A 27,701-nucleotide genomic window follows, 5' to 3' on the forward strand; every position below is an offset into this window, starting at 1 on the left:
TGTGACCTCAAATGTGTTTCTAACTGTAGGGGGGCGGGGCTGGACGTGTGACGTCATTGATCGTGCTTCCCTATATCAGGGAACACACGATCAATGACATCGCTACAGTGAAGAACGGGGAAGGTGTGTTTACACACAGCTCTCCTCGTTCTTCAGCTCCGGGGACCGATCGTGGGTCTCCAGCGGCGATCGGGTCCGCGGGTCCCATGGCCATGGTCACGGAGCTTCAGACCGGGTCGCAGGCGTGCGCCCGCGACCCACGGCTGGGCACTTAAAGAGGACGTACAGGTACGTGCTTGTGCCCAGCCGGGCCATTCTGCCAATGTGCAGGAGGCGGTCCTTAAGTGGTTAAAAAAAGCTGATTTTTTTTCTCAGTTTAGGCCGATATGTATTCTACATATTTTTGGTAAAATAAATCGCAATAAGGGTATATTGATTGTTTTGCGCAAAAGTTATAGCGTCTACAAAATAAGGGATAGTTTTATGCCGTTTTTATTATTCAATTTTTTTTGCTTTTTTACTACTAATGGCGGCGATCTGCGATTTTTATCGTGACTGCGACATTATGGCGGACACATCGGACAATTTTGACACATTTTTGGGACCATTAAAAATGCATTGTTTCCTGTGAAAATTACAATTGCAGTTTGGGAGTTAACCACAAGGGGGCGCTGAAGGGGTTAAATGTGACCTCATCTGTGTTTCTAACTGTAGGGGGGCGGGGCTGGACGTCATTGATCGTGTTTCCCTAGGAGTTAACCACTAGGGGGCGATGAAGGAGTTAAATGTGTCCTAGGCATGTGTTCTAACTGTGGGGGGATGGGCTAGACAGTGATCACTCCTCCCGATGACAGGGAGCAGTAGATCACTGTCCTGTCACTAGGCAGAACAGGGAAATGCCTTGTTTACATAGGCATCTCCCCGTTCTGCCTCTCCTAACCGCAATCACGGGCCGCTGGCGGACATCTAGCACACTCCCGAGGCAAGCACACGGCACCCGCTGGGTGGCAAATTCAAAGGGGTGTACAGGTACTCCCATTTGCCTGCCCGTGCCCATCTGCCGATCGTATATATTGGCGTGCGGCGCCGGGAAGCGGTTAAGCTTTCACAATAAAACCTGGAAGCTGATTGATTTCCATGCAGAGTTGCCCCATATTTTGCACTCCCCAGTTTTAGAAAATAACCCCCAATGTATGGTCTGATTGTAAATTCAAGTTAAAAGGTCTGAAACGACCCCACCCCCCCACCCCTCCAGCTGAATCCGTGCTGGAGCTCTCCAGTCCAAAAATGTAATGCTTTCTACTGATTGGGAAGCTCTAACTCTGACTTATTGGGGGGCAACTGAACACAGTTTAGAACTAGAAGTTCAGGAATCCAAAAAAAATTAATTTCAGAGTCACCCAGGTGGATGCAACATCGGTCTCCCAGCACTTTTAAGACTGAGAACTGAGCAATCAAAGAGAGTTGTTGACTGTCAGACACCAGCTCTTTGCTCTGCCCCTCCAGCACTCACTGGAGTGACGGGCTGTACAGGGGGCGGGATCGTCTGACTCAGGCTTGGGCGGCGTGCTTAAAGGCTGAAACAGCTGCCAGTCCAGGCCCCTGGCGGATGCCGATATTAAAGTCAGAGGCCGGGATTCAGAAAGAACTTACGCCGACGTATCTGTTGATACGCGGCGTAAGTTTAAGGATGCGCCGTCGTATCTATGCGCTGTATTCAGGAAACAAGATATGCCTGAATTTTGCCAAGATACGACCGACGTAAGTCTCCTACGCCGTCGTATCTTGGGTGCATATTTACGCTGGCCGCTAGGGGCGCTTCCGTTGATTTACGCGTCGAATATGTAAATGAGCTAGATACGCCGATTCAGAAACGTACTTGCGCCCGTCGCAGTAAGCTATGCCGTTTGCGTAAGGCGTACGTCCGGCGTAACTTTACCCCTCATAAAGCAGGGGTAAGTCATGTTAAGGTATGGACGTCGGAAACTTCGGAACAGCCGTCGTATTTTACGTAGTTTTTGTAAGTCGTACGTGAATGGCGCTGGGCGTAGGTTACGTTCACGTCGTATGAATGGAGCCGGCGTATCTTAGGGAGTAAATTCAACGTGATTCTGAGCATGCGCACGCATGCGCTGTTCGTTCGGCCATGCATTTACATGGGGTCACGCTTCATTATAATACTACACACCCACTGCCTTGCTACTTTGAATTAGGCGGGCTTACGGCGGCCATTTTACGTTACGCCGGCGCAAGAAAGGGAGCAAGTGCTTTCTGAATACAGTACGAGCCTCTCCAAGTTACGTCTGCGTAGCGCATATCAGATGCGCTACGCCTATCTAAAGATGCGCCAATTTCTCTGAATCCCAGCCAGAATCTTTACAGAGACTGGACCAGCTCTATGATGTCAGCCGACAGTGGACTCTTCCCGCTTTCGGCTGGAAACGGGTCACAGATGCACTCCTGTGATCCCCAGGAGAAGTAGGACTAAAAGAGGTTTGGCCCTACTTCTCCTTTAACCATATGGCCAGGAAGTATTGGCAAATCTCTGCAATGGAGACACAAACTGCAACAGGTAAAATGGTCTTAAAACCTTTCCCAGCTTACTGTGTTTCCCAGAAAATAAGACCTAGCATTAATTTCCAGGAGGGCTGCAATATAAGCCCTACCCCAAAAATAAGCCCTATTTTAAAATATTTGTAACATCCTATAATCCACTCTATTACAGTACTATATAATGTGCAATGTGTGTGTGTTTCTGTAATATAAATGCGGGGAAGAGAGCTCTGGCGGGTCACAGAAGCGCAGAGCGGCACTATAACGAAGGTATTTGGCCCAATTATATTACAGAACCACACACATTGTACATTATAAACTATTGTAAGTGGATTATAGGATTTTACAAGCATTTTAACTCACACTGGGGATTCCTGACAGGCAGGGAGGAAGAGGGGGAAGAGAAGGCATCACATTACATGTTAAGACCTACACCGAAAATAAGCCCTACTGTGTCTTTTGTTGCCAAAATTATTATAAGACCCGGACTTTTCATGTTTTCCCGTCTTGGTGACATCCGCTCTTCTCATTTCTTGTCCTGGTTTCACAGAGACATGAAATTAGGTGAATTCTCCACAACAGAGGTCATAGACAGCAATAAAAGCTTGATGGGCATTTTTAATTTTCCCAAATCTAATTTAAACAAGTCTAAAACATTTTAACTAGAATCAACTGTACAGATGAAAGGATTTCTACTGTAGCCAAGGTGCCTGTGGATAGATCCATTATGCAGTTCACTGTGAGAACCCTATGATGTTATTCACAGAAAGTCCCAAAAGAATGTTAGAAAGTAATGTTCTTCTGAAGTTCATACAGTTTTTTGAACCGTGTAATAAATCCATCAAGGGTGCCTGTGCAACAGTAAATACCTTTGGGCTTTTTTTGCCTAACATTTCCCAAGCAGACCTAGCACTAGCCTACCCCAAGTAATCATTTCACAACCTTCGTGGAGACAGATCTACTCTCCATAAGTACTCATCAAAGGTTAGAGATAGCATCTCTTAGGTCCCTTTCAAACGGACGGCTGTTCTGCCGCAGTTAAAAGCATGTTTATTTTCTGCTGAAATTCAAGACTCCAGGCACAGCGATCAGCTGCATTTGTACAGTGCGATTAGCTGCGGTTGCGTTTAGCCGCGGCACGATATTGAACGGGGATCGGACTTGGATCCCTGCCAATACAAAGCACTGTGTTTGGTATGAAGCTTATGGGGGAACTCCCCACCAAATTTCAAATAAAAAACCGGCATGGGTTCCCCCTCCAAGAGCATACAAGGCCCTCGGGTCTGCTATGGATTTTAAGGGGAACCCCCGTACGCCGAAAAAACGGCGTGGGGTCCCCCCAAAACCCATACCAGACCCTTATCTGAGCATGCAGCCCGGCCGGTCAGGAAAGGGGGTGGGGACGAGCGAGCGCCCCCCCTCCTTAACCGTACCAGGCCGCATGCCCTCAACATGGGGGGGGGTAGATGCTTTGGGGCAGGGGGGCACCCTGCCGCCCCCCGACCCCAAAGCACCCTGTCCCCATGTTGATGAGGACAGGGCCTCTTCCCGACAACCCTGGCCGTTGGTTGTCGGGTCTGCTGGCCAGGGAGCTTTTCGTAATCCGGGAGCCCCCTTTAATAAGGGGGGCCCCAGATCACGGCCCACCCTAGGTGAATGAGTATGGGGTACATTGTACCCCTACCCATTCACCTGGAGGAAAACATTTATTTATAAAAAAAACACACTACACAGATTTTTAAAGTAATTTATTAGTCAGCTCCGGGGGTCTTCCGACTTCTCCGCTCTTTCGGGGGGCGTTCTACCGGGGCCCCCGCTTCCTTCTTTAAGCTCTTTTACAAGTGGGGGCCCCGGACTTCTTCGCCGTCTTCTCTGTTCTCTTCTGCTGGGGGGGCCCGGTCTTCACCGCCATCTTGTTCTGTTCTGCCGGGGGGGCCCCATGCTTTCTTCTTTTAAGCTCTTTTACAAGCAGGGGGCCCCGGACTTCTTCCCCGTCTTCTCTGTTCTCTTCTGCCGGGAGGGGGGCCCGGTCTTCACCGCCGTCTTGTTCTGTTCTCCCGGGGCCCAGTCTTCTGCATCGCCTTCTTCCCTCTTCTCTTCTTCGATGTTGACACGTCGCTTCCTCCCGCTGTAAAGCCGAGTGCGCGGCTTGCATCGATTTATATAGGCCTCTTATGACGTCACAGTCCCATCATGCTCCGGGTGGTGACGACATAAGGGGGTGGATATCACCCAGTGACCCCGCCCCCTATGTCGTCACCACCCGGAGCATGATGGGACTGTGACGTCATAAGAGACCTATATAAATCGATGCAAGCCGCGCACCCGGCATTTCAGCGGGAGGAAGCGACGTGTCAACATCGAAGAAGAGAAGAGGGAAGAAGGCGATGCAGAAGACCGGGCCCCCGCTGGTAAAAGAGCTGCAAGAAGACAGCGGAGAACAGAACAAGACGGCGGTGAAGACCGGGCCCCCCCCCCTCTGGCAGAAGAGAACAGAGAAGACGACGAAGAAGTCCAGGGCCCCCTGCTTGTAAAAGAGCTTAAAAGAAGAAAGCGGGAGCCCTGGCAGACTAGAACAAGACCGGCCCCCCCCCCCCCCAGCAGAAGAGAACAGAGAAGACGGCAAAGAAGTCCGGAGCCCCGGCTTGTAAAAGAGCTTAAAGAAGAAAGCGGGGGCCCCGGCAGAACGCCTCCCGAAAGAGCGGAGAAGTCTGAAGAAGACCCCCGGGGCTGACTAATAAATTACTTATCTGTGTAGTGTGTTTTTTTTACATTTTTTTTTCCTCCAGGTGAATGGGTAGGGGTACGATGTACCCCCATACACATTCACCTAGGGTGGGGGGGCCGGGATCTGGGGGCCCCCTTATTAAAGGGGGCTTGTGGATTCCGATAAGCTCCCCGTCCGCAGACCCCGACAACCAATGGCCAGGCTTGTCGGGAAGAGGCCCTGTCCTCATCAACATGGGGACAGGGTGCTTTGGGGTGGGGGGGCCGCAGGGCACCCCCCCTGCCCCAAAGCACCTACCCCCCATGTTGAGGGCATGCGGCCTGGTATGGTTAAGGAGGGGGGGCGCTGGCTCTTCCCCACCCCCTTTCCTGACCGGCCGGGCTGCATGCTCGGATAAGGGTCTGGTATGGATTTTGCGGCGTACGGGGGTTTCCCTTAAAATCCATAGCAGACCCGAGGGCCTGGTATGCTCTTGGAGGGGGACCCCATGCCGTTTTTTTTGTTTAAATTTGGCGTGGAGTTCCCCCTCAAGATTCATACCAAACGCAGCTGACACAGTGCACTGCAGTTATGTGCCGATAGCTGCATTCAATTCTATTTTTTCTATTCGCACAAAACTGCAGGTAACAAAACCGCAGGTAAACGCAGTGTGTGACGGGTGTCATAGGAAAGCAATGTGTGCTTCTAGCTGCGGTAAAATCTGCAGCTGAAAGCACCATTCTATCAGTCCGTGTGAAAGGGGCCTTATGGTCAACCACAACCTCACCAGATGTACGTTAATCAACCATATTCCTTCTGTTCTTTGTTTAATAAGGGCTCTCCTGCCTTCCCTATTTTTCCTTTTTGTTTTGTTCTTCCCGACTGTCTTTATTTCCTCACTCCAAGAACTACAAAATATAGATTGGTTGAAATTAGTCTTTACTTGTTAGGATCAACATTCATTTTTTATAAGACATCACTGTTCTCAAAAACGACTATGCATAAATAAATCTTGCAAAGATTTTAGCACCTCAAATATACATTGATCTTTCTTCACAGCCTCCAACGACCAACATCTGAAGTCTTAGAAAGGAAATCCTTTCCCATGGCAGTTCAAGCTGTTTCTACTGATGAGTTAGCAGCATTCGCAGACTCATATAAACAGAGGCCCCGGAGGGCCGACAGTCGGGGCCCTTGCTCAGGACCAAGGTTTGAGCGATCTGAGTCAAGAGGAAGATCAGTCTACCAGGACAGCTCAACCGAAGACTACTATGGAAAACGAAACTATGGAAGGGAGCTCTTTTCAGACAATGAACGAGGCTGGTCATTCAGCCCTTCTAGGATACGAGCCCCAGAGGACAAGCATCTTCCCAAAAGGATATCTAGAATGGGACAGAGTTACGATGACGCTTACCTTAGCAGTATTCTAGAACGGAAGTCAAGGGGTATCGAGGAAACCAGCATCACCCCACGGCAAAATTCAAGCCGCAGCTACGGTCGATCTCCAACAATCAAGACTGGAGAAGGAAAGGACCATAACAAAGTTGAGGAAGAAGACTCGCTTCCTCCCTACAGCGAAAGAGAGCTTGCCAGGGCTCTCCCGTTTCGTTCAAGAGAACATTCCTATCTCAGCACCTCCGACAAGAGGAAGAAAAAGGAGCAGCCCAGTAAAACAGTGAGAAAAGCCTTCTTTTTTTACATGAATGGGTCACAGGCCAAATGGGGTTGGAGGGCGTTGTCAAAAATTTAAGAAAAAGAGTGGGGAGGATGTGTGTGTGTGGACATTCTTATATGACATATTGTGCCATTTCGGAGATGTTTGTGGACCATAAACATTGAAAATGCATGCTGTATAAAAGCAGCTCTTCAATATCGTTCTACCACCTTTCGAAAAGGGACGTGTTCTTGTCCACTTTTTTCGGGTATGTCAATAAAAACAAGTAACACGGGAAAAACATGGGCTGTTCGGACAATTCTCCATGAAATGGACATTGGGTATTTTAAATAATGTCTCTTTTTTTTTACATTCTGTACATTTAGACTCCAGATGTAATTGTCTTGTGAAGGCATGGTGAAAAAATTGGGAAAATTTTGTCTGAGTCGAATTTCTTTGTAAAGAAATAAAAAAAACAAAATTCAGTCTGGGAGTTTCGAAAGTTCCACTCTTTAAGGGTGATCTTGTGGTTATTATCTTGATATTATGAAACTTAGATTGAATTGTAGTAGAAACTTATAACCTGCATCGTCTTTCAATTATTAAAAACAAAAGGAAAGTTGCAACAGAAGACTTTTAAATTTTCTTGACCAGACATTATTTTTTGGTGTCAATAAAAAAAAAATTACTATACAAGACCAAAACATGTTCAAAAATGAAATTGTTTGTGTTGCTGCTGCATATTATTTTTGTTCCCCAATTACTTTATATGAAATTGTAAGTGTGGCAGCTTTTTACATGTCGAAAAATTAAACTTTTTGAAAAATATTAAATGTATTCACTTGGAACAAGAAAAAAAAATTGAAAACAAGATGGTTGGTTTCCTTTATTGTTGGATCATTAGTTATTTCTCTTCTCTCTTTTTTTAATAGTTGTGTTGTTTTTACACAAAGAATGAGGGAAACAGCCAATGAGGCAAATCAATATTTCACCCGCACAATTAAAAGAGAAATAAAATGCGTAATCCCAACCATCCAGTATATAACCCCCCCACCCATTCATATTTCATCTTGTGTGTTCTTTCACCCTTGTCATGAGTCACACATTTGACATCAATTACCATAGCCTGCCCTTATGAAAGAGATCTCGTTAGTGTTACTCGTTTGTTGTATAAAAAATTGAACGTGGGTTGTACATCTTGTCTTGCCACAGCTTAGCTGTGCGTAGCTTGAATGTATTGATGACAAAAAGGCGTAAATTTTTTATTTTTTTTAAAGTGTAGACAGGATTTTTAATTCAAAGTCCTCGAGGTCAGGAGGGGTTTTATCATTTTGTTTTGTTTTTTTTTTCTCCATTTTTGTCATGTTCACATCTTACTGTTTATTATTTTTCGCAGGGTGATTTCCCAAACAGAATGTCCCTCGTTGTCTGACATCGTGAAAGACTTAAGGAAGATTCTCATTGGAGGAGGCACTGAGGCAGTCCTGGTTTACGAATGACAGAGCCATGAGCCACTGTGCTCCAAGGATTCCCTTCTTGACGTGGAAGACCTTTAACTAGCCTATTTACCACTGGACAGGAGACCATGTGCCTTGGGCCTTAAGTTGGAGCACTGGTCTCCTGCAGGGTATACAACCCAGAGTCTAATGGACCTCAAACAAAAAAAACAAAACAAAAAAATAATAATCTGGAGAGATAACAGGGCATCACAAGTTGCTGTGATTTTTAGATTCTGCGAGGACTAGCCTTAAAATATTTTAACAAACATTTTCTCCTAGATAAATTAATAGGGGTGATCGATGCCTCCATGCTCCAACATTCCTTATGTCTCACACTCAGTGTTATTTTTGTACCATTAAGACCTCTTTGTGCCTCTCATTCACACTGTCCCAAAGAAGGACCAGTGGTGTCTTTTTTGTATGCAGTGGGCAGAATTCATGGACATAGCTTTCACATTGGAAATAAAATTCATATTAATATTTGTAATATTAGAAGTGTAGTTTTTTTTTGCATTTTTATTTATTTTTTTGACCTACAAAACAGCAAGCAAAATATTAGTAAAGCCCAATTAAACTCTCAGTTAACGGCAGCTAAATACTTTCCAGGTGCATCAAAAGAAAAGATGTGTCTTAAAGCGGGAGTTCACCCGAAAAAATGTTTTTAACATTAGATTGATGCTCATTTTGTCAAGGGGAATCGGGTAGTTTTTTTAAAATCGAAGCTGTACTTACCGTTTTAGAGAGCGATCTTCTCCGCCGCTTCCGGGTATGGTCTTTGGGACTGGGCTTTCCTATTTGATTGACAGGCTTCCGACGGTCGCATACATCGCATCACGAGTAGCCCAAAGAAGCCGAACGTCAGTGCAGCTCTATACGGCGCCTGCGCACCGATGTTCGGCTACTTTCGGAAAATCGTGATGCGACCGTCGGAAGTCTGTCGGAAGCCTGTCAATCAAGTAGGAACGCCCAGTCCCGCAGCCCATACCCGGAAGCGGCGGAGAAGATGCATCTCTAAAACGGTAAGTACTGCTTCGATTGTAAAAAAAACACCCGATTCCCCTTCACAAAACGAGCCTCAATCTAATGTTAATAAAAAAGGTTTTTGGGTGAACCTCCACTTTAAGCCGGTCATAGATGGTTCAAATCTCGATTTAAACCATGTACGAGGGGGTGCTAAGTATTGAGCTTTACCCAGATAACATGGAGCTAGGAAGCTCTAACTGGCCCACTGTTTTATATATTCCCCCAGGAAGTCAATGCACTTGCCACATCTGTCCTGCAGCTTCTTAAGTCCCTGCAAATAAAATGATTTCTGACTGCTGCTGTAACGACTCATTTGCAGCATTGGTTGCCTCCAGAACACTCCAAAATCATTGTCCCTTTAGGTGTTTTTTGAGATTGGAGAACAGATTATAGTCAGAAGGAGCCAGGTCGGGCGAATAGGGTGGATGGTGCATCACTTGAAAGCTTAATGCCTCGTACACACTACCAGTTTTCCCGTCGCATCACTTGAAAGCTTAATGCCTCGTACACACTACCAGTTTTCCCGTCGGGAAAACTGCCATGAGAGCTTTTGGCCGGGAAAACCGGCCGTGCGTATGCTCCATCGCAGTTTTCCCAATAAGAATACTGCGGGGAAAAAACTTGTTCTCTTGCGGTCTTTTTCCTGTCTTGAAAACCGGTTGTGTGTATGCTTTCCCAAGGGGAAAAAAAACGTGCATGAATGAATGAAAACTTATATAGCGCAACACATGCGAACTTAATCGCCTCTGCATGCTCAGAATCGAGTATGAGATGGGAGCGCTCATTCTGGTAAAACTAGCGTTCAGAATGGAGATAGCACATTCGTCACGCTGTAACGGACTGAAAAGCACGAAGACTGAAAATCGCGAATCGTCTCTCACCAAACTTTTACTAACACGAGGATCAGCAAAAGCAGCCCAAAGGGTGGCGCCATTTGAATGGAACTTCCCCTTTATAGTCCCGTCGTACGTGGTGTACCTCACTGCGCTTTAGACGGGCGGTATTTGGCCTGAACGTGTGTATGCAAGGCAGGCTTGAGAGGAATCCCATCTGGAAAACTTTGTTTTTTTTCCTGCCGAGAAAAACAGTTGTGTGTACGAGGCATTAGGAGGTCAGTTTTACCATTGTTTCCCCTGCAGTGTGTGACGAGGCGTTGTCATGGATGAAACCTTTGGAGAGCTTTTTTTGACGTCTATCCTTGATATTTTGCCTCAACTTCGTCAATAAAGCAAAGTAATATGTTGCATTGACGGTTGAACCCTTTTGAAGGTAGTCCACCAGCAGAACTCCCTTCTTTTCCCAAAACACTGTTGCCATTTGCTTCTGCACTGACTTTTACACACGGAACTTCTTTGGCCTGGGGGAACCGAACCACTGTGCCTCCATTCCTTAGACTGTTCCTTTGTCTCAGGATCATAACAGTAGAGTCATGTCTCATCACCAGTTATCAGTTTGTCCAGGAAATCTAATTTCTTGCAAAATGTTCCAAAACAGCCACCAATGTCTCCACACGTTTCCTCTTTTGTTCGGGTGTCAAAAGTTTTGGGATCCACTTTTCTGCAAGCTTTCTCATTTCCAAGTCCTTGTGGATAATGGCACCAACTCTCCCATGTGATATTCCCAGATACGTAGCAAGACAGAAACAGGCCTTCCACTGGGTTTCTCACTTTCAACACCGAAATGGCCGGTTTCAAATTGACAACCCAACGTTTAAGGGCTCTTTCACACGGGTGGCCCGTTCAGGTCCACCTGCCAGGTTTTTTTGCAGACCAGAACGGGCTCCATAGGGAGCCGCAGATGTCAGCGGTGAAATTCCCGCTGACATCCGACCCGCTCCGATCCGCCATAGTGTGACGGAGGAAAAACCTACTTTTCCATCCGTCTGGCGGATCGGATCGGGTGAACACGGACAGACGGTCCATGTTCATCCGATCCCCCCATAGGGGAGAGCGGAGAAAAGACAAGGCGGTCCCTGCACAGTGTGCGGGGACCGCCCTGTCATCCGCCGGCTCAGCGGGGATCAACGGAGCGATCCCCGCTGAGCAAGCGGAGGTTCACGGGACGGATCATTACTGATCCGCCCCATGTGAAAGGGGCCTTACTGTTGCACATGAAGGGCCACTGTCACCCAAAGTTTGACATTTCATCATGGATCTTTTTCGCACCTGTCCCTTGGAGAAACTGGAATTATTGTCCTATGCTCTTCCACATTGAATTTTTCAGGAGATGCTGCCATGTTCACTTTGGAGCTAAAAAAGAAAGCTAAGTTAAATCATAGGTAGTTGATTTTTGCACCATTGAATATAGATAAATTGCCCAGTACACCCTGCAATTTACAGCTTCCTAGCTCAATTTTTTCTGGGTAAGGCTCAATACTTATCAACACCCCCTTGTGTGGGCAGGCTGAATGTACCCAAGTTGATCAATTCTTAATGGTTGCTCAGAAGAAAATATTAATCTAGAATATAGGTACCCACATCCTAAATCCTGTGAAAAGAAGATTGAACGTAGTGGGGCAACAGGATTTTCTCTGTACCGTCACAAGACATTTCAAGGTTTTGTTAAAAACAAATCAATTTTATTATGTTCAAAACACATTATAAAAATCCATCAGGCCAAAAAGATCTAGATCCCTTGTGACAAATTCTACACCCCCACCATTGGGGTCACCTCTACCTGGGAAGCTATTCCAGAGAAGATGCATTAGTGTAGACCGTCAGGCTTGACATGTTTCGCAGTTACCTGCTTCTTCAGGAGAATATAGAGGGAATGAAGCACCCAAGGTCAGGCACAGCCAGTCAACAGCCGCAAAGGGACTTCAAAGCAGAAATCCCTAGGCGAGCATGGGGAGCAGATATAGCCAGGCCACTGTAACTTCTCTGTGTGCTCAGCGTGGTGATAATTGAAAGCAAGGAATTTGGTTCCAATTTTGGGGTGGTGGGGTAGATAGACCTTAGATCAGTGGTTCTCAACTCCTGTCCTCAGGACCAACTAACAGGCCAGATTTTAAGCATTACCTTGGGGAGATGCAGACTAGAATACTGCAATCACTGATGAGCAAATGATATCACCTGTGATGTATTTCAGTTATCTTGCAAACCTGGCCTGTTGGTGCGTCCTGAGGACAGGAGTTGAGAACCACTGCCTTAGATGGATCCCAAGAATTTTAAAGGCAGTATGACAGATAGGACTTTTTAGGCACAATTGGTTGGTCAAAATATAGTCAATACATTGACTATTGACTATATTTTGACCAACCAATTGTGACCAACTAAAAAGTCCAATCAACTCGCCCCCAGTTACTTCCTTTATCATTTATACTAGGACGCGGCACACTTTTACATCTAAATATCCACATGTACACTACATGTGAGGATATTTTCCTTCCTTTTTTCTAAGTATGACAGATAGACCTCTGATGGATCCCAAGAATTAGGTGAGTAGTTCCTTACCTGGAAAAAGGTAACTTATAGATTGAGTCCCATATGAATAATGTTGGGTTCAACAATGAGGTATACCCAAGAAACTCTGCGGCCATAGATTAATCATATATGCATGCAGATGTATATGTGGATGCACGCAGATGGACCCCCTCTTTGTCAGGCTATATTCTTGGCCGGACTGCGATGGTGTCCTAGACACAAATTGATCAATTTGGGTACAACCAGTCTGCCAGATTTTACCTGTGCGGCTAGCAATAATCACTGTGTTCTGACATGAACAGCCCCCCCCCCCCCAGGAGAACACAATGGCTCAGCAGGAGGGATTCCCCTGTCAACACTGTCTGACCTGTGGTTGCAGCCTTACAATGAAAAAAGGCTATTCTTTTGTGTTGGACCCTTAGGTTGATTTACTAAAACCGGAGAGTGCAAAATCTGGTGCAGCTCTGCATAGAAACCAATCAGCTTCCAGTTTTTTTCGTCAAAGCTTAACTGAACAAGCTGAAGTTGGAAGTTGATTGGCTACCATGCACTCTGCAGTTTTAGTTCATCAACCCCTTGCTGTCTGTGTGGAAGCTTGTCCTCTTCATCATTCCACACTCACTCAGTAGGACTCCAGCGGGGATATTTCACTCCTCTTCACCTGGAAGCCTTTTAGCATATCTGCCGCCATTTTTATAGGGCATCAGAGTGGCCGGGGGGGGGTCTAGTCTGCTCCTGAGTTTGGCCCCTTTCACATGAGGCAAAATCCGATTTGCTCAGCAGGAGATCTGTCCACTGATCCTCTGCTGAGCTTAGCAGGTGGATGACAGGTCCACGTCCACTCAGTTTATACAGTGGACACAGACAGAGCCTGCTCTGCTCTATGCATGGTCGGATGTAAACAAACTGACTGCCCTCCCAATCTGCCTAGACCAGTGGTTCTCAACCTTCTAGTGCCGTGACCCCGAATTTCCCAGGTTGTAGGGACCCCTAACAGTAAAATTATTTTCATAGTGTGGGTTGAAAGCACCCAAGGCAAGTAATTTGCGCCCCTAACCCGCGGACATTTAGCGCTCCGAGTGCTTTCCACTCGTACAGTATTAAAACCACTTATAGTACATTTTAGGATGTACCTCTCTTTCTTTGTTCAACTTTCTTTCCCTTTCATCTCTCTCTATCCTAATTCCTTGTTTTTTCCCCCCATCCCTCCCTCTAACTGTCTTTCTTGCTCTCTCTTTTTTTCCCTTTCTCTCCCTTTTTCTTTGTTCCTCCCCCTCTTATCATCTCCCTTCCTGGGAGAACAGTTCGGGCTTTAGGAACAGCCTAGGATTTGGTGACCCCTGGCAAATCATCATTTGACCCCCGAGGGGGTCCCGACCCCCAGGTTGAGAACCACTGGCCTAGACAGAGGGGGACGGATCCCCTTCGGTATTTTTTTGGCGGATTGGAGGTAGGTGCGTGTAAACAGACACAAGTCTGTTTACACATGCCGGTCCATAGGGATATGTGGACCATCCGATCAGGTCCGCCTGAAAAACTGACAAGAGGACCTGTACTAAAGGGGCCTAATGCCGCGTACACACGATCGGAAATTCCAACAAGAAAACCGTGGATTTTTTTTCGACTGAATTTTGGCTCAAACTTGTGTTGCATACAGACGGTCACACCAAATTACGACCATTAAGAACACGGTGACGTACAACACTACGACGAGCCGAGAAAAATTAAGATCAAAGCTTTCGAGCATGCGTCAACTTGATTCCAAGCATGCATAGGATTTTCCTCCGTCGGAATTGCATACAGACGATCAGAATTTCCATCAAGAACTTTTCCCGTCTGAAAATTTGAGAACCAGCTCTCAAAATTTTCTTGGGTGGAAATTCCGACAGAAAGGGCCAGATTCTCAAAGAGTTACGCCGGCGTATCAGCAGATACGCCGACGTAACTCAGAATCTAAGCCCGTTGTATGTTTAAGTGTATTCTCAAACTGAGATACACTTAAACATGCCTAAGATACGACGGCCTGCGCTGTCGTATCTTAGGGTGCAATATTTACGCTGGCCGCTAGGTGGCGCTTCCATTGCGGTCGGCGTAGAATATGCAAATGAGTCGTTACGCCGATTCACGAACGTACGCTTGCCCGTCGCAGTAAATTTACGCCGTTTCCGTAAGAGATACGCGGCGAGAAGATAAAGTTGCCCCCCTAGTATGGCCGTCGTTCCTGCGTCGAAATTTGAAAATTTTACGTCGTTTGCGTAACTCGTCCGTGAATGGGGCTGTCCGCCATTTACGTTCACGTCGAAACCAATGACGTCCTTGCGATGTCATTTAGCGCAATGCACGTCGGGAAAATTTAGGGACGGCGCATGCGTGAACGCGCCTAATTTAAATGATCCACGCCCCCTACCCGGATCATTTGAATTAGGCGGGCTTGCGCCGGGGGGATTTACGCTACGCCGCCGCAACTTTACAGGCAAGTTCTTTGTGAATCAAGCACTTGCCTGTAAAACTTGCGGCGGCGTAACGTAAATGCGATACGTTATGCCGCCGCAGATCTACGTGAATCTGCCCCAAAAGTTCTATTGGAGCCTACACATCGGACTTTTCTTGTCGGAATTTCCAATTGTGTGTACGCGGCATTAGACTTTGCACACCTGTTAGTTTTAGTACACCTGGAAAGTATTTAGCCAGTTTAACCCGGACCTTCGGTTGGGCTTTAAATTAAAGAATTTTAAAATCATACCCGAAAATAATATTTAGTTTTTTGTTGACTGTTTTTCAAAAGCATGTCTCATTTGTTTTTAACTTTGTTAAAAATGTTTCAAGTTACGAAAAACACATTAATTATTTATTTTCTGTCACCTTGTCTGTGAATTTTGCTCATTTCTATTGTTTACATGGAAATGGTGCTACTCATGTGCCCCATGATTTTTTTTTTTTTTTTTTCAAAAAATATTATTACTTTACCCATCATGTCTTTGCATCATGTCTTAAAATACTTACAAAAGTCATGAGAATGTTAAAAAAAAAGATTTCTCTCTGGATTTACTTTAAAACATGATTTGAGTTTTTTTATTTATTTTTTGTATCTGTTTCTGAAAGCGCTCTGATTACACTGAATTTGTTTTCATACATTTGATTGGCTGCTGAAAACTTTAAGGCTGCATTCGCACATGAGCGTTTTGTCGCCTGAACGCTAGAGGGGAAAAAATACATTATTCCCTATGGAGATGGTTCACATCTTCACTCCAAAACGCCTGACGCCAAACGCCAGAAGCTCAAACAAGTTCCGGACCCTTTTTTGACGCGCGTGTCGGGCGGTTTGGGCGTTTTTGAGCGTTTCCATTTCCCAAAGAAAGTAATGGAAACGCTCGATTCAAGCGACTAGCGCGACAACGAGCGTTTGCTAGGGGCGTTTTGTCGCTTTAATCAATAGAACATTTCACCCAGGCAGAAGATAAAAAAAAATCTACCAACATAGCAACAAGTGATGAAAAGATGATCATTTTTCCTATTGGCTAAAATAAAAAACATCAAAGTACAAAAACGTCGGACGACGCTGTATGCAAATGCGCAAATAAGCATGAATACGCGCGAAAAAACGCCGGGATAAAACGACCGAATGACCTACGCTCAGGTGTGAATGCAGCCTTAACAGACAACAAACTGAACAAGTTTTATTATTACTTTAGTTTGAATGTTAATGTGTTAATTTCTTTCATTTTTTTTATGTTAGATATTTAGTTTGGTAATTTATATTGTAGTGTTTTTTTGGGGGGGGGGGGATTATAATGCATATATATTAAAAAGCTGCAGTTGTGTTTTCTTTTTCTTTCAAGATTTTGACTTGTAAGTTTACATTTCTGATTTTTTTTATCTAACAGAAGAGATATATTCCCACTTTAATGTAAGTTATATCTCACAGTTGCATGAAGTTCATCATATTGCATTACACAGTGATTTTTTCACATTCCTCATTCATTAATTGTTGTTATACATGGATAGATGCTACGAGGAATGGCCGCCTCATCAACCTTGGTTATGATTAAAGTGACCTCATCAACCCCAGCCATGACAAAAAGTGAAACTTTGGGCAAAAATCAAAAATAACATATATGATGCAGAATGTCACTAGGATTAACATAACATTTTATAGAGAAGGATTGCCGCTCTAAGCCCCAGTCCTCTAAAGCACATTGTTGAAGGCATCTTTATTGATATCTTGTGTAGCAGATGAAATCCAATACAGTCACTTAATGTTACAGAAAAAAGGAAAAGCCACTGACGCGTTTTACACCGTATGAAGGTGCTTAATCATGATTAAGCACTTTCATACGGTGTGAAACGCGTCTGCAGCTTTTTCCATTAGCGGTGTGCGGCCGGCCAGGATTTGTTCTTCCTTCCTAACATAATTTTATAACCTATTGACCCTGCCAGTATATCCGTTATGTTTCCACTTTCCTTACAGGCCAAGCTGTGCAGCAAAAATGACAGTTACAGTGGATATTATGGGCCAGATTCAGAGACGAGTTACGACGGCGTATCTCCGCATACGCCGTCGTAACTCTGAGTCGTATCTATGCGACTGATTCATAGAATCAGTTACGCATAGATTTCCCTAAGATCCAACAGGCGTAAGTGTCTTACACCGTCGTATCTTAGGCTGCATATTTACGCTGGCCGCTAGGTGGCGCTTCTGTAGATTTACGCGAGGAATATGCAAATTAGGTAGATACGCCGATTCAGAAACGTACGTCCGCCCGCCGCATTTTTTTACGTCGTTTACGTTAGGCTTTTTCCGGCGTAAAGTTACACCTGCTATATGAGGCGTATCCTATGTTAAGTATGGACGCCGTTCCCGCGTCGAATTTTGAAAGTTTTACGTCGTTTGCGTAAGTCGTTCGCGAATAGGGCTGTACGTAAGTTACGTTCACGTCTAAAGCATTGACGATTTGCGGCGTAATTTCGAGCATGCGCACTGGGATTCTTTCACGAACGGCGCATGTGCCGTTGGAAAAAACGTGAAATACGTAGGGTCACAATTAATTTCAATAAAACACGCCCACATCATCCACATTTGAATTAGGCGGGCTTACGCCGGACAACATACGATACGCCGCCGTAACTTAGGGCGCAAGTTCTTTATTAATACGTAACTTGCGCCCTAAGTTACGCCGGCGTAACGTATCTGAGATACGTTACGCCCGCCGACAGATACACCATTGTATCTGAATCTGGCCCAAAGTCTACACACCCCTGTTAAAATGTCAGGTTTCTGTGATGTAAAAAAAATGAGACAAATCATTTCAGAACTTTTTCCACCTTTAATGTGACTTATAAACTGTACAACTCAGTTGAACAAACGTAAATCTTTTTTTTGGGGTGGGGGGGGGTAAAAATAATATGGTTGCATAAGTCTGCACACCCTTAAACTACTTGGTTGAAGCACCTTTTGATTTTATTACAGCGCTCAGTTTATTTTTGGGTATGAGTCTATCAGCCTGGCACATTTTGACTTTTCTTTGCAAAAACATTCCAAATCTGTCAGATGGTGAGGGCAACTCCTGTGCACAGCCCTCTTCAGATCACCCCACAGATTTTCAATGGGATTCAGGTCTGGGCTCTGGCTGGGCCATTCCAAAACTTTAATCTTCTTCTGGTGAAGCCATTCCTTTGTTGATTTTTGATGTATGCTTTAGGTTGTTGTAATCCTGAAAGAGGAAGTTCCTCTTCATGTTCAGCTTTCTAGCAGAAGCCTGAAGGTTTTGTGCCAATATTGACTGGTATTTGGAACTGTTCATAATTCCCTCTACCTTGACTAAGGCCCCTGTTCCAATTGAAGAAAAACAGCCCCAAAACATGATTCTGCCACCACCATGCTTCACAGTGGGTATGGTGTTCTTTTGGTGGTGTGCAGTGTTGTTTTTTGGAATTATGGCCAAAAAGTTCAACCTTGGTTTCATCAGACCATAACACATTTTCCCACATACTTTTGGGAGAATTCAGATGTTTTTTTGCAAAATTTAGCCGGACTTAGATGTTTCACTTCATAAGAAAAGCCTTCCGTCTTGTCACTCTACCCCATAGCCCATACGTGTGAAGAAAACGGGAGATTGTTGTCACATGTACCACACAGCCAGTACTTGCCAGATTTTCCTGCAGCTCCTTTAATGTTGCTGTAGGCCTCTTGGCAGCCTCCCTGACCAGTTTTCTTTCCGTCTTTTCATCAATTTTGGAGGGTCGCCCAGTTCTTGGTGATGTCACTGTTGTGCCATATTTTCTCCACTTGATGATTACTGTGTTACATGGTAGATCTAATACCTTCAAAATTCTTTTGTACCCTTCTCCTGACTGATACCTTTTAACAATGAGATCCCTCTGATGCTTTGGAAGCTCTCTGCGGAACCATGCCCCGGATTCACAAAGCACTTACGCCGACGTATCTCAAGATACGCAGCGTAAGTGTAAATATGCGCCATCGTATCTATGCGCCGTGCCCATAAACTAAGATACGCCTGAAAATAGGCTTCATCCGACCGACGTAACTTTCCTACCCCGGCGTATCGTGGGCGCATATTTACGCTGGCCGCAAGTGGCGCTCCCATTGATTTCCTATTCAAATATGGAAATGAGGGAGATACGTCGTTTTACTAAAGTAGTTGCGCCAGGCGCATAATATACGCGGTTTGCGTAAGTCGTACGTCCGGCATAAAAGTTATTTCCCATATATGAGGCGCAAATCATGCTAAGGTATGGACCAGGGAACAGAGCCATCGTATTTTACGTTGTTTACGTAGTACGTGAATAGGGCTGGGCGTAGGTTACGTTCACGTCGTAGGCAGTGATCCGTCGTATCTTAGGGAGTAGTTCCAACGTGATTCTGAGCATGCGCACTGGGATACGTCCACAGGACGGCGCATGTGCCATTCGTTTTAAGTACTTGTATGGCACTCGGCCCATCATTTGCATGGGGTCACGCCTCATTAGCATGGCTCACGCCCGCTTACACCGAGGGAACCCAGCGCAGTTTGGGAGGCAAGTGCTTTGTGAATTCGGTGCTTGCCTCTCTGCGCTACGTCGGTGTAGCGTATATTAGATACGCTACGCCGGCATAAATATGCGCCAATGTATGTGAATCCAGGCCCATGGCTTTTGCTGTAGGATGTGACTAAGAAAATGCCAGGAAAGACCTACTAGAACAGCTGATCTTTATTTGAATGTGATTATTTGAATGAGTTTGAATGTGATTGCTTAATTCTAAACACAGTTATAAGAGGGTGTGCACACTTATGCAATCACATTATTTAATATTTAAAAGATTTCAGTTTGTTTTTTAATTGAGCTGTACAGTTTATAGATCACATTAAAGGTGGAAAAAGTTCTGAAATTATTTATCCTTGTTAATTTTTTTACAGCACAGAAACCTGACATTTTAATAGGGGTGTGTAGACATTTTATATCCACTGTATAGGGGTTGGGACAAACTTACAAAGGTCAGCTTTTAATCATATGGCCCCTTTCAGACGAAGCATAATCCGTCCAAGCAGATCCGTTTGCTCAGTGGCGGATCTCTCCGCTAATACTCGCTGAGCAGGCGGATGACAAGTCCGTGTCCGCTCCGCTATGCAGAGCAGACACGGACACAGCCCACTGTTCTGTATAGGGTGGTCAGATGGAAACTGACTGCCTGTCCGTTTCTGTCTGACTGTCATCTGCTCCGATCCACCAGACAGATGTCAAATGTATCCCCACCTGTCTGTTTTTAGCTGCCAGGGTTGGATCGGGTGCCAACACTGCACGAGGAAGGTGACAGAGAGCCAGGGGCGGACTGACCATTTGGGCACTCGAGCACTGCCCGAGGGCCCCATGCCACTAGGGGGCCCCATCAGGGTTGCCAGGCTCAGTAAAACCAGGGACAGGGATGTAAAAATCTGTGTTTTTTTTTTTTTAATTCCCAAGATTATAGCTGCCCCGCCTCTCCAGTACCTTTTGCAGTGTGTGTATGTGTATTCTGTGTGTATGTATACTGTGTGTGTGTATTCTGTGTGTATGTATACTGTGTGTGTATTTTGTGTGTCTGTGTGTGTATACTGTATGTGTGTGTATACTGTGTGGCCCCATAAGCTATTGCCTGGGGGCCCCATAATCTCCTATTGCCTGAGGGCCACATGAGTTGTCAGTCCGCCCCTGCAGAGAGCAATGCGCGATCCGATCGGGTCTGCCTGAAAAACAGAAAGGCGGATCTGATTGGTCCGCTGGTGTGAATGGGGGGAGATTTACTAAAACTGAAGCACTCGGAATCTGGTGCAGCTGTGTAGCCAATCAGCTTCTAACTTCAGCTTGTTCAATTAAACTTTGACACTTTGACAATGCAACCTAAAGCTGAATGACTACCATGCACAGCTGCACCAGACTGTGGCCATTGGAAAAAGGAAAGGTCCTGACATCGTTGGGGAAAAAAATAACGCCCCATAGTTTGTTTCAGTGGGAGTAATTGTGCCCCATTGTTGGTGAAATTGGGATACATTTTGGCTCATTGTTGGTCCTGTGCAGGGGCTTGGAGAAAGCTTATACTCACCTGATCTCCACTCCATCAGCAAATGGTGCTCTCTCATGATCGAGGGATGGAATGTTCATGATGTCCTCATGTCCAGAGCTAGGTATATGGGTGTGATGACATCAGGAACCGTCCACCAGACCGCTAGACCGTGGGTGGGCATGAGACACAAGGATCTTTCTTGTGCTAGGAGGATCCTTAGGTAAGTATATCTCTGTTCTCCAATCCCCTAGACCAGTGGTCTCCAAACTGCGTCCCTTTGTTTGTTTTTATCCGGCCCTTGGGGCACTATTTTGTCCACGGATACCAACAATGGGGCATATTTCCCCACACTGACACCAATGAAAGGGGCACAATTACTTCCAATAATACCACTAATGGGGCACAATTCCTCCCACTAACACCAACAATGTGACCCAATGACATAAATGATGGGGTGCAATTCCTCCCAATTACACCAATATTGGGGCCCAATGACATCAGTAAGGGGGTGCAATTCCTCTCATTGACACCAATTATGGGGCCCAATTACTCCCACTGACACCAACAATGGGGCTCAATGACATCAGAAATGGGTGAAATTCATCTCATTAACCCCAATGGGAGCAATTACTCCCACTGGAAAAAACTAAGGGGCATTATTTCTTCCCCACTGACATCAGGACCTGTTTCTACTCCCAATGGCCTTACTACCAACGATGGGGTACAATTATTCCCAATGACACCAACGATGGGGTACAATTCCTACCAATGACATCAACGTGGGGTACAATTCCTCCAAATGACACCAACGATGGGGCAAAATTTATCCCAATTACACCAACAATGGGACACAATTACTCGCACTAAAACAAACAATGGGGCATCATTTTTTTCCCACTGACATCAGGACCTTTCTACTCCCAATGGCCTCACTACCAGCGATGGGGTACAATTATTCCCAATGACACCAACGATAGGGTACAATTCCTCCAAATGACACCAACGATGGGGCAAAATTTATCCCAATTACACCAACAATGGGACACAATTACTCCACACTAAAACAAACTACAGGGCATAATTTTTTTCCCACTGACATCAGGACCTTTTCTACTCCCAATGACCTCAGTACCAACAATGGGGTACAATTTTTCCCAATGATACCAACGATAGGGTACAATTCCTCCAAATGACACCAACAATGGGGCAAAACTTATCCCAATTACACCAACAATGGGATACAATTACTCGCACTAAAACAAACAATGGGGCATTATTTTTTTCCAACTGACATCAGGACCTTTTCTACTCCCAATGGTCACAGTCCTGCCCCCTCTAAAGTCTTCAGGACAGTAAACTGGCCATTTGTTTTGAAAGTTTGGAGACCCCCCTGCCTTAGACAAAAACAAGCAGTTAACCCGTGGAATGCTGGCACAGACCCACTTTTTTTTTTGCCTGGAGTTGGGCTTTAACAAAAGAAATCGAACAGATTCCTCCATCCATGCTAACAGTGCGGATGGATAAATCTTCCCTCCTGGGCTATTGGGATTTTGGCAGCCGGTAGTTTTCAGCATACCAGCACAGTGTCTGTAGTAGATTAGCTGCAGTCACTGTTTGGTCCAATAATTTCCCAACAGGCTCCATCGACAAAAGTCAATCGAACAGTCGACTTCCATTGAAGGGAGCGGTGCCGGCAGATCCATGTTGGGCGGCAGGCAAGCATTTCATGCAAAAGAGATTCCGTATTGTCTTTCCTGTAACAAAAGCGTGTTTCCTGCCGGCCAGCGAAGCTTCTTCTGAGTGGCGTATGTGCAGCTCAGGGTACATTCTCAGCAGTGGCGGCCGGTGCTATATCTTTTGGTCGGGTGCTCCGCCCCCCCCGAGCCCACCCTTTTTTAAAGCCTATTAGAGCCTCATGCCGCATACACACGACCGTTATTCATGTCATGGAAAAAACAAAGTTTTTCTCAACGTGATTCCTCTCAAGCCTGCCTTGCCTACACACGTTCGTGAGAAAAAATGCTCGGTGACGTACGACGGCACTATAAAGGGGAAGTTCTATTCGAATGGCGCCACCCTTTGGGCTGCTTATGCTAATTTCCCCTGTCTCATAACTTGCTTCTGAGCATGCACGTCCCCCCCCCCCCCCGTTAAAGCCTACACACGACCTTTTTTCACAACGTGAAAAAGGACGACAAGAAAAAATAGAGCCGGTTCCAACGTTTTAACCACTTAAGGACCGCCTCCTGCACATTTACGTCGGCAGAATGGCACGGCTGGGCACATCCACGTACAGGGACCCGATCGCCGCTGGAGTCCCGCGATCGGTCCCTGGAGCTGAAGAACGGGGAGAGCTGTATGTAAACACAGCTTCCCCGTTCTTCACTGTGGCACTGTCATCGATCGTGTGTTCCCTTTTATAGGGAAACACAATCGATGATGTCACACCTACAGACACACCCCCCTACAGTTAGAAACACATATTAGGTCATACATAACCCCTTCAGCGCCCCCTTGTGGTTAACTCCCAAACTGCAATTGTCATTTTCACAGTAAACAATGCATTTTAAATGCATTTTTTGCTGTGAAAATGACAATGGTCCCAAAAATGTGTCAAAATTGTCAGAAGTGTCCACCATAATGTCGCAGTCACGAAAAAAATCGCTGATCGCCGCCATTAGTAGTAAAAAAAAAAATGAATAAAAATGCAATAAAACTATCCCCTATTTTGTAAACGCTATACATTTTGCGCAAACCAATCGATAAACGCTTATTGCGATTTTTTTTACCAAAAATAGGTAGAAGAATACGTATCGGCCTAAACTGAGGAAAAAAAACGTTTTTTTTATATATTTTTGGGGGATATTTATTATAGCAACAAGTAAAAAATGTTTTTTTTTTTTTTAAATTGTCGCTCTATTTTTGTTTATAGCGCAAAAAATAAAAACCGCAGAGGTGATCAAATACCACCAAAAGAACCGCGCACGACCGCGCAATTGTCTGTTATAGCGACGCAGTGCCGAATCGCAAAACCTGGCCGGGTCCTTTAGCTGCCTAAAGGTCCGGGTCTTAAGTGGTTAACGGCCATTTTTCACGTCGAGAAAAATACTCTGGAGCCCACACACGATTGTTTTTTTCACGACCAATTTAAAAAATGGCGTTTTTCTCGTCATGAAAAACGGTCGTGTGTACGCGGCATTAGGCTCTAATTATGTGCTTAAAAAATAAATAAACCCCCTTGAAATCCATGCGCCCGGCGCCGTTTATGTAGATTAGGGGGCCGGACACATGGATGGGGGACGGAACCATGCGCCCTGCATTAAGGGCCACCGCTGATTCTCAGCATGCCTTGGTGCCAGGGTGAATTGCCTTCAGTGCGCATGCACGAGAGTTACTTCCCTGGCCAATCAAGATAGCCAGAAAGTGCCAAACTTTAGAAGAACGGGCAAGGATGGAAGCACCGGCAAAGAAACCCTACGGCCTTAGAAGGGACGTAAGTATAGCCGGGTTTAGTTCCACTTTAATGCTATCAACAAAATACATCACGTGTGTCGTTTTTTTTATTTTGCCCATAGTTACACTTTAAAAACACAATCTGCATTTGTTTTCTTTTTTTTTTTTAGGATATTTTCTCTTTATTTTCACCTGGTTATCCAGCCAGTTAGTCTGTTATTTTTCAACTTCCTTTAAAATACCAAGCTGCCCAGAAAAAATGGCATTTAGAGGGTTGAGACAAACCATTTACCACTAGCAGGGGGTGCTTAGAATAAACAATGCTTATTCATTTATGTAAAACCTTTATGCCAAAAGGGGGGGAAAAAAAACAGTTGATGTAACTGCCTAAAAAGTGTTGGTCAGCTTTAATTTGTTAGTCAACTCCATCGAAATCTATTAGTCCGTCTAAAGCCTCATACACAAGATCAGACTTTTCCGTTGATTTTGATCCGAAAGGGGCGTTGGCCGTGAACTTGTTCTGCATACACGCGGCAGAACATTTTCACCAAATCACGTGGTTTTTCAGCTCTTTACCGCCACCCTTTGGGCAACTTCTGCTATTGTTGTCTGATCTTTAGCATTGGTTCTGAGCATGCGTGTTTGTACTTTGGACTTTAGTCCGATGGACTTGTCTACACACGATCGGACGATCCTCCATCGGACATTTGTTGCCGGAAAGTTTGAGCGCATTCGCAGCGAAACATCTGTCAGATGAAAAAGCGAAAACAACTGTCCGATGGAGCGTACGCGCGGTCGGATTGTTCGATCAAAAATGTCCGTCGGACAATTGTTGTCAAAAAGTCTGATCGTGTGTATGGGCCTTTACGCTCCATTGTTCCCAGATTGACAAAGGTGTCAATATTGCCCCTTCATCAGGGCTGGACTGGGACAGAAATTTGGCCCTGGACTTCATCCAGACCGGCCCACTTTGACAGGTCTCTCCCATGGCGGCCGGACAACTCCCGCACCCCCCCGGCCACCCAAGCCCCCTCTCCCCCTTCACTAGCCTTCTACTTTATTAGAGTAGAACGGCTGGTACTCTTATAGGCAGTAGACATGTGCAATTCGTTTTGTTTCTAATTCGTTTTTTTACGGAAATTCGTTAATTACGAATTTTCGTATTTACAAATTTTTTATTTACGAATTTTCGGACTTCCGAAAATTTTGAATTTACGAATTTTTGTATTTCCGAAAATTCGAATTTACGAATTTTCGTATTTACGAATTTAAGAATTTTCGCAAATACAAAATTTTTTCGAATTTTAGATTTCCGAAATTCCGAATTTTCGAATTTTTCAATTTTCGAATTTTTCAATTTTCGAATTTTTCAATTTTCAAATTTTTCAAGTTTCGAATTTTTAAATTTTTCAATTTTGCAAGTTTCGAATTTTTTAAATTTCGAATATTTAAATTTTCGAATTTTTCAGATTTGGAATTTTTCAAATTTGGAATTTTTCAAATTTCGAATTTTTTAAATTTCGAATTTTTTAAATTTCGAATTTTTCAATTTTCAAATCGAAGTTCGAAAATTGAAAAAAAATACTATTTTCGAATTTTCGTATTTACGAATTTTCGTATTTACGAATTTTCGTATTTACGAATTTCGAAAATTCGAAATTGAAAAATGCAAAAATTGAAAAATTCGAAATTCAGAAATTCGAAATTTCGAGAAATTCAAAATTCGACATTTCGAAAATTGAAAAATTTGAAATGTCGAAAATTGAAAAATTCGAAATGTCGAAAATTGAAAAATTCGAAATGTCGAAAATTCGAAAATTGAAAAATTCGAAAATTCGTAAATTTTCGAATTTCCGAAAATTCTTTTTTATTTTCGTTTCATTCGTTTTTTTTCGGAAATTCGGAAAAATTTTTTTTTCCGTTTTTCACTTTTTCGGAAAAAAACTAATTTTTCGAATTTCCTGAATTTACGAATTTACAAAAAAAAACGAAAAATGGGGAAGCTAGACATTATTTCACCCGGGGCAAAGAATCAGTTCAGTGCCCCCCTTATGGGACAAGATTAGGCAGAAGTGAGAAACTCCCAGGGAATAGCTGTTGAGTCAGCTGTCTGTCCCCTCCCCCATGCTTCTTTGGTCCTCCCCCTGCTTCTCTGCTCCCCCCAGTTGAGAGCTGCGGGGAGGGAGAGGAGGCGAGCGCTGCAGGAAGGGAGAGACAGAGGAGCGGAGGGGGGCAGCGGTCCGCTGTCACTGAAGCCGGCCCACTGAGCCATCGGCCCACCGGGAAACTCCCTGTAGTCCCAATGGCCAGTCCATCCCTGCCCTTCATCCAAAAAGGAGACCCCGTAAAGGCCCTTAAACACGATCAGACTTTTTGACAACAAAGGTCCGACGGACGTGTTTTATCGGACAATCAGACCGCCTGTACGCTCCATCAGACAATTGTTTTCGGTTTTTCATCGGACAAATGTTCGCTGTGCATGCTCTCAAACTTTCCGACAACAAATGTCCGATGGAGGATCATCCGATCGTGTGTACACAAGTCCATCGGACTAAAGTACAAACACGCATGCTCAGAACCAATGCTAAAGATCAGGCAACAATAGCAGAAGTTGCCCAATGGGTGGCAGTAAAGAGCTGAAAAACCACTTGATTTGGTGAATGTTGGCTGAAAAACTTCTGACGTGTGTATGCAGAACAAGTCCCCGGCCAACGCCCCTTCGGACCAAAATCCACGGAAAAGTCCGATGGAAGTCCAATCGTGTGTACGAGGCTTAAAGCGGAAGTAAACCCATCCATAAAACAGTTTCATTTCTGTCATGTGCCGGAAATGTAACATTCCCATTGGTTGT

The 27,701-nt window shown here is 44.8% G+C and overlaps 1 protein-coding gene across 3 annotated transcripts in view; it reads left to right on the forward strand.

Annotated features, from left to right (window-relative positions):
- Positions 1 to 27,701, forward strand: part of ILDR2 (immunoglobulin like domain containing receptor 2) — a 272,738-nt gene that overhangs the window by 230,714 nt on the left and 14,323 nt on the right. Inside the window, exons 8-9 of one of the 3 annotated variants that reach the window (XM_040339086.1) lie at positions 6,320 to 6,935; positions 16,743 to 16,765. In XM_040339086.1, coding sequence (XP_040195020.1) covers positions 6,320 to 6,935; positions 16,743 to 16,765 — 639 coding nt within the window. Of the gene's footprint in view, positions 1 to 6,319; positions 7,524 to 8,310; positions 9,072 to 16,742; positions 16,766 to 27,701 lie in introns of those variants that run through there. The other 2 variants (XM_040339087.1, XM_040339088.1) reach the window with 2 other exon arrangements.

This window comes from Rana temporaria, chromosome 2 (assembly GCF_905171775.1).
Source record: "Rana temporaria chromosome 2, aRanTem1.1, whole genome shotgun sequence".
Taxonomy (NCBI): domain Eukaryota; kingdom Metazoa; phylum Chordata; class Amphibia; order Anura; family Ranidae; genus Rana; species Rana temporaria.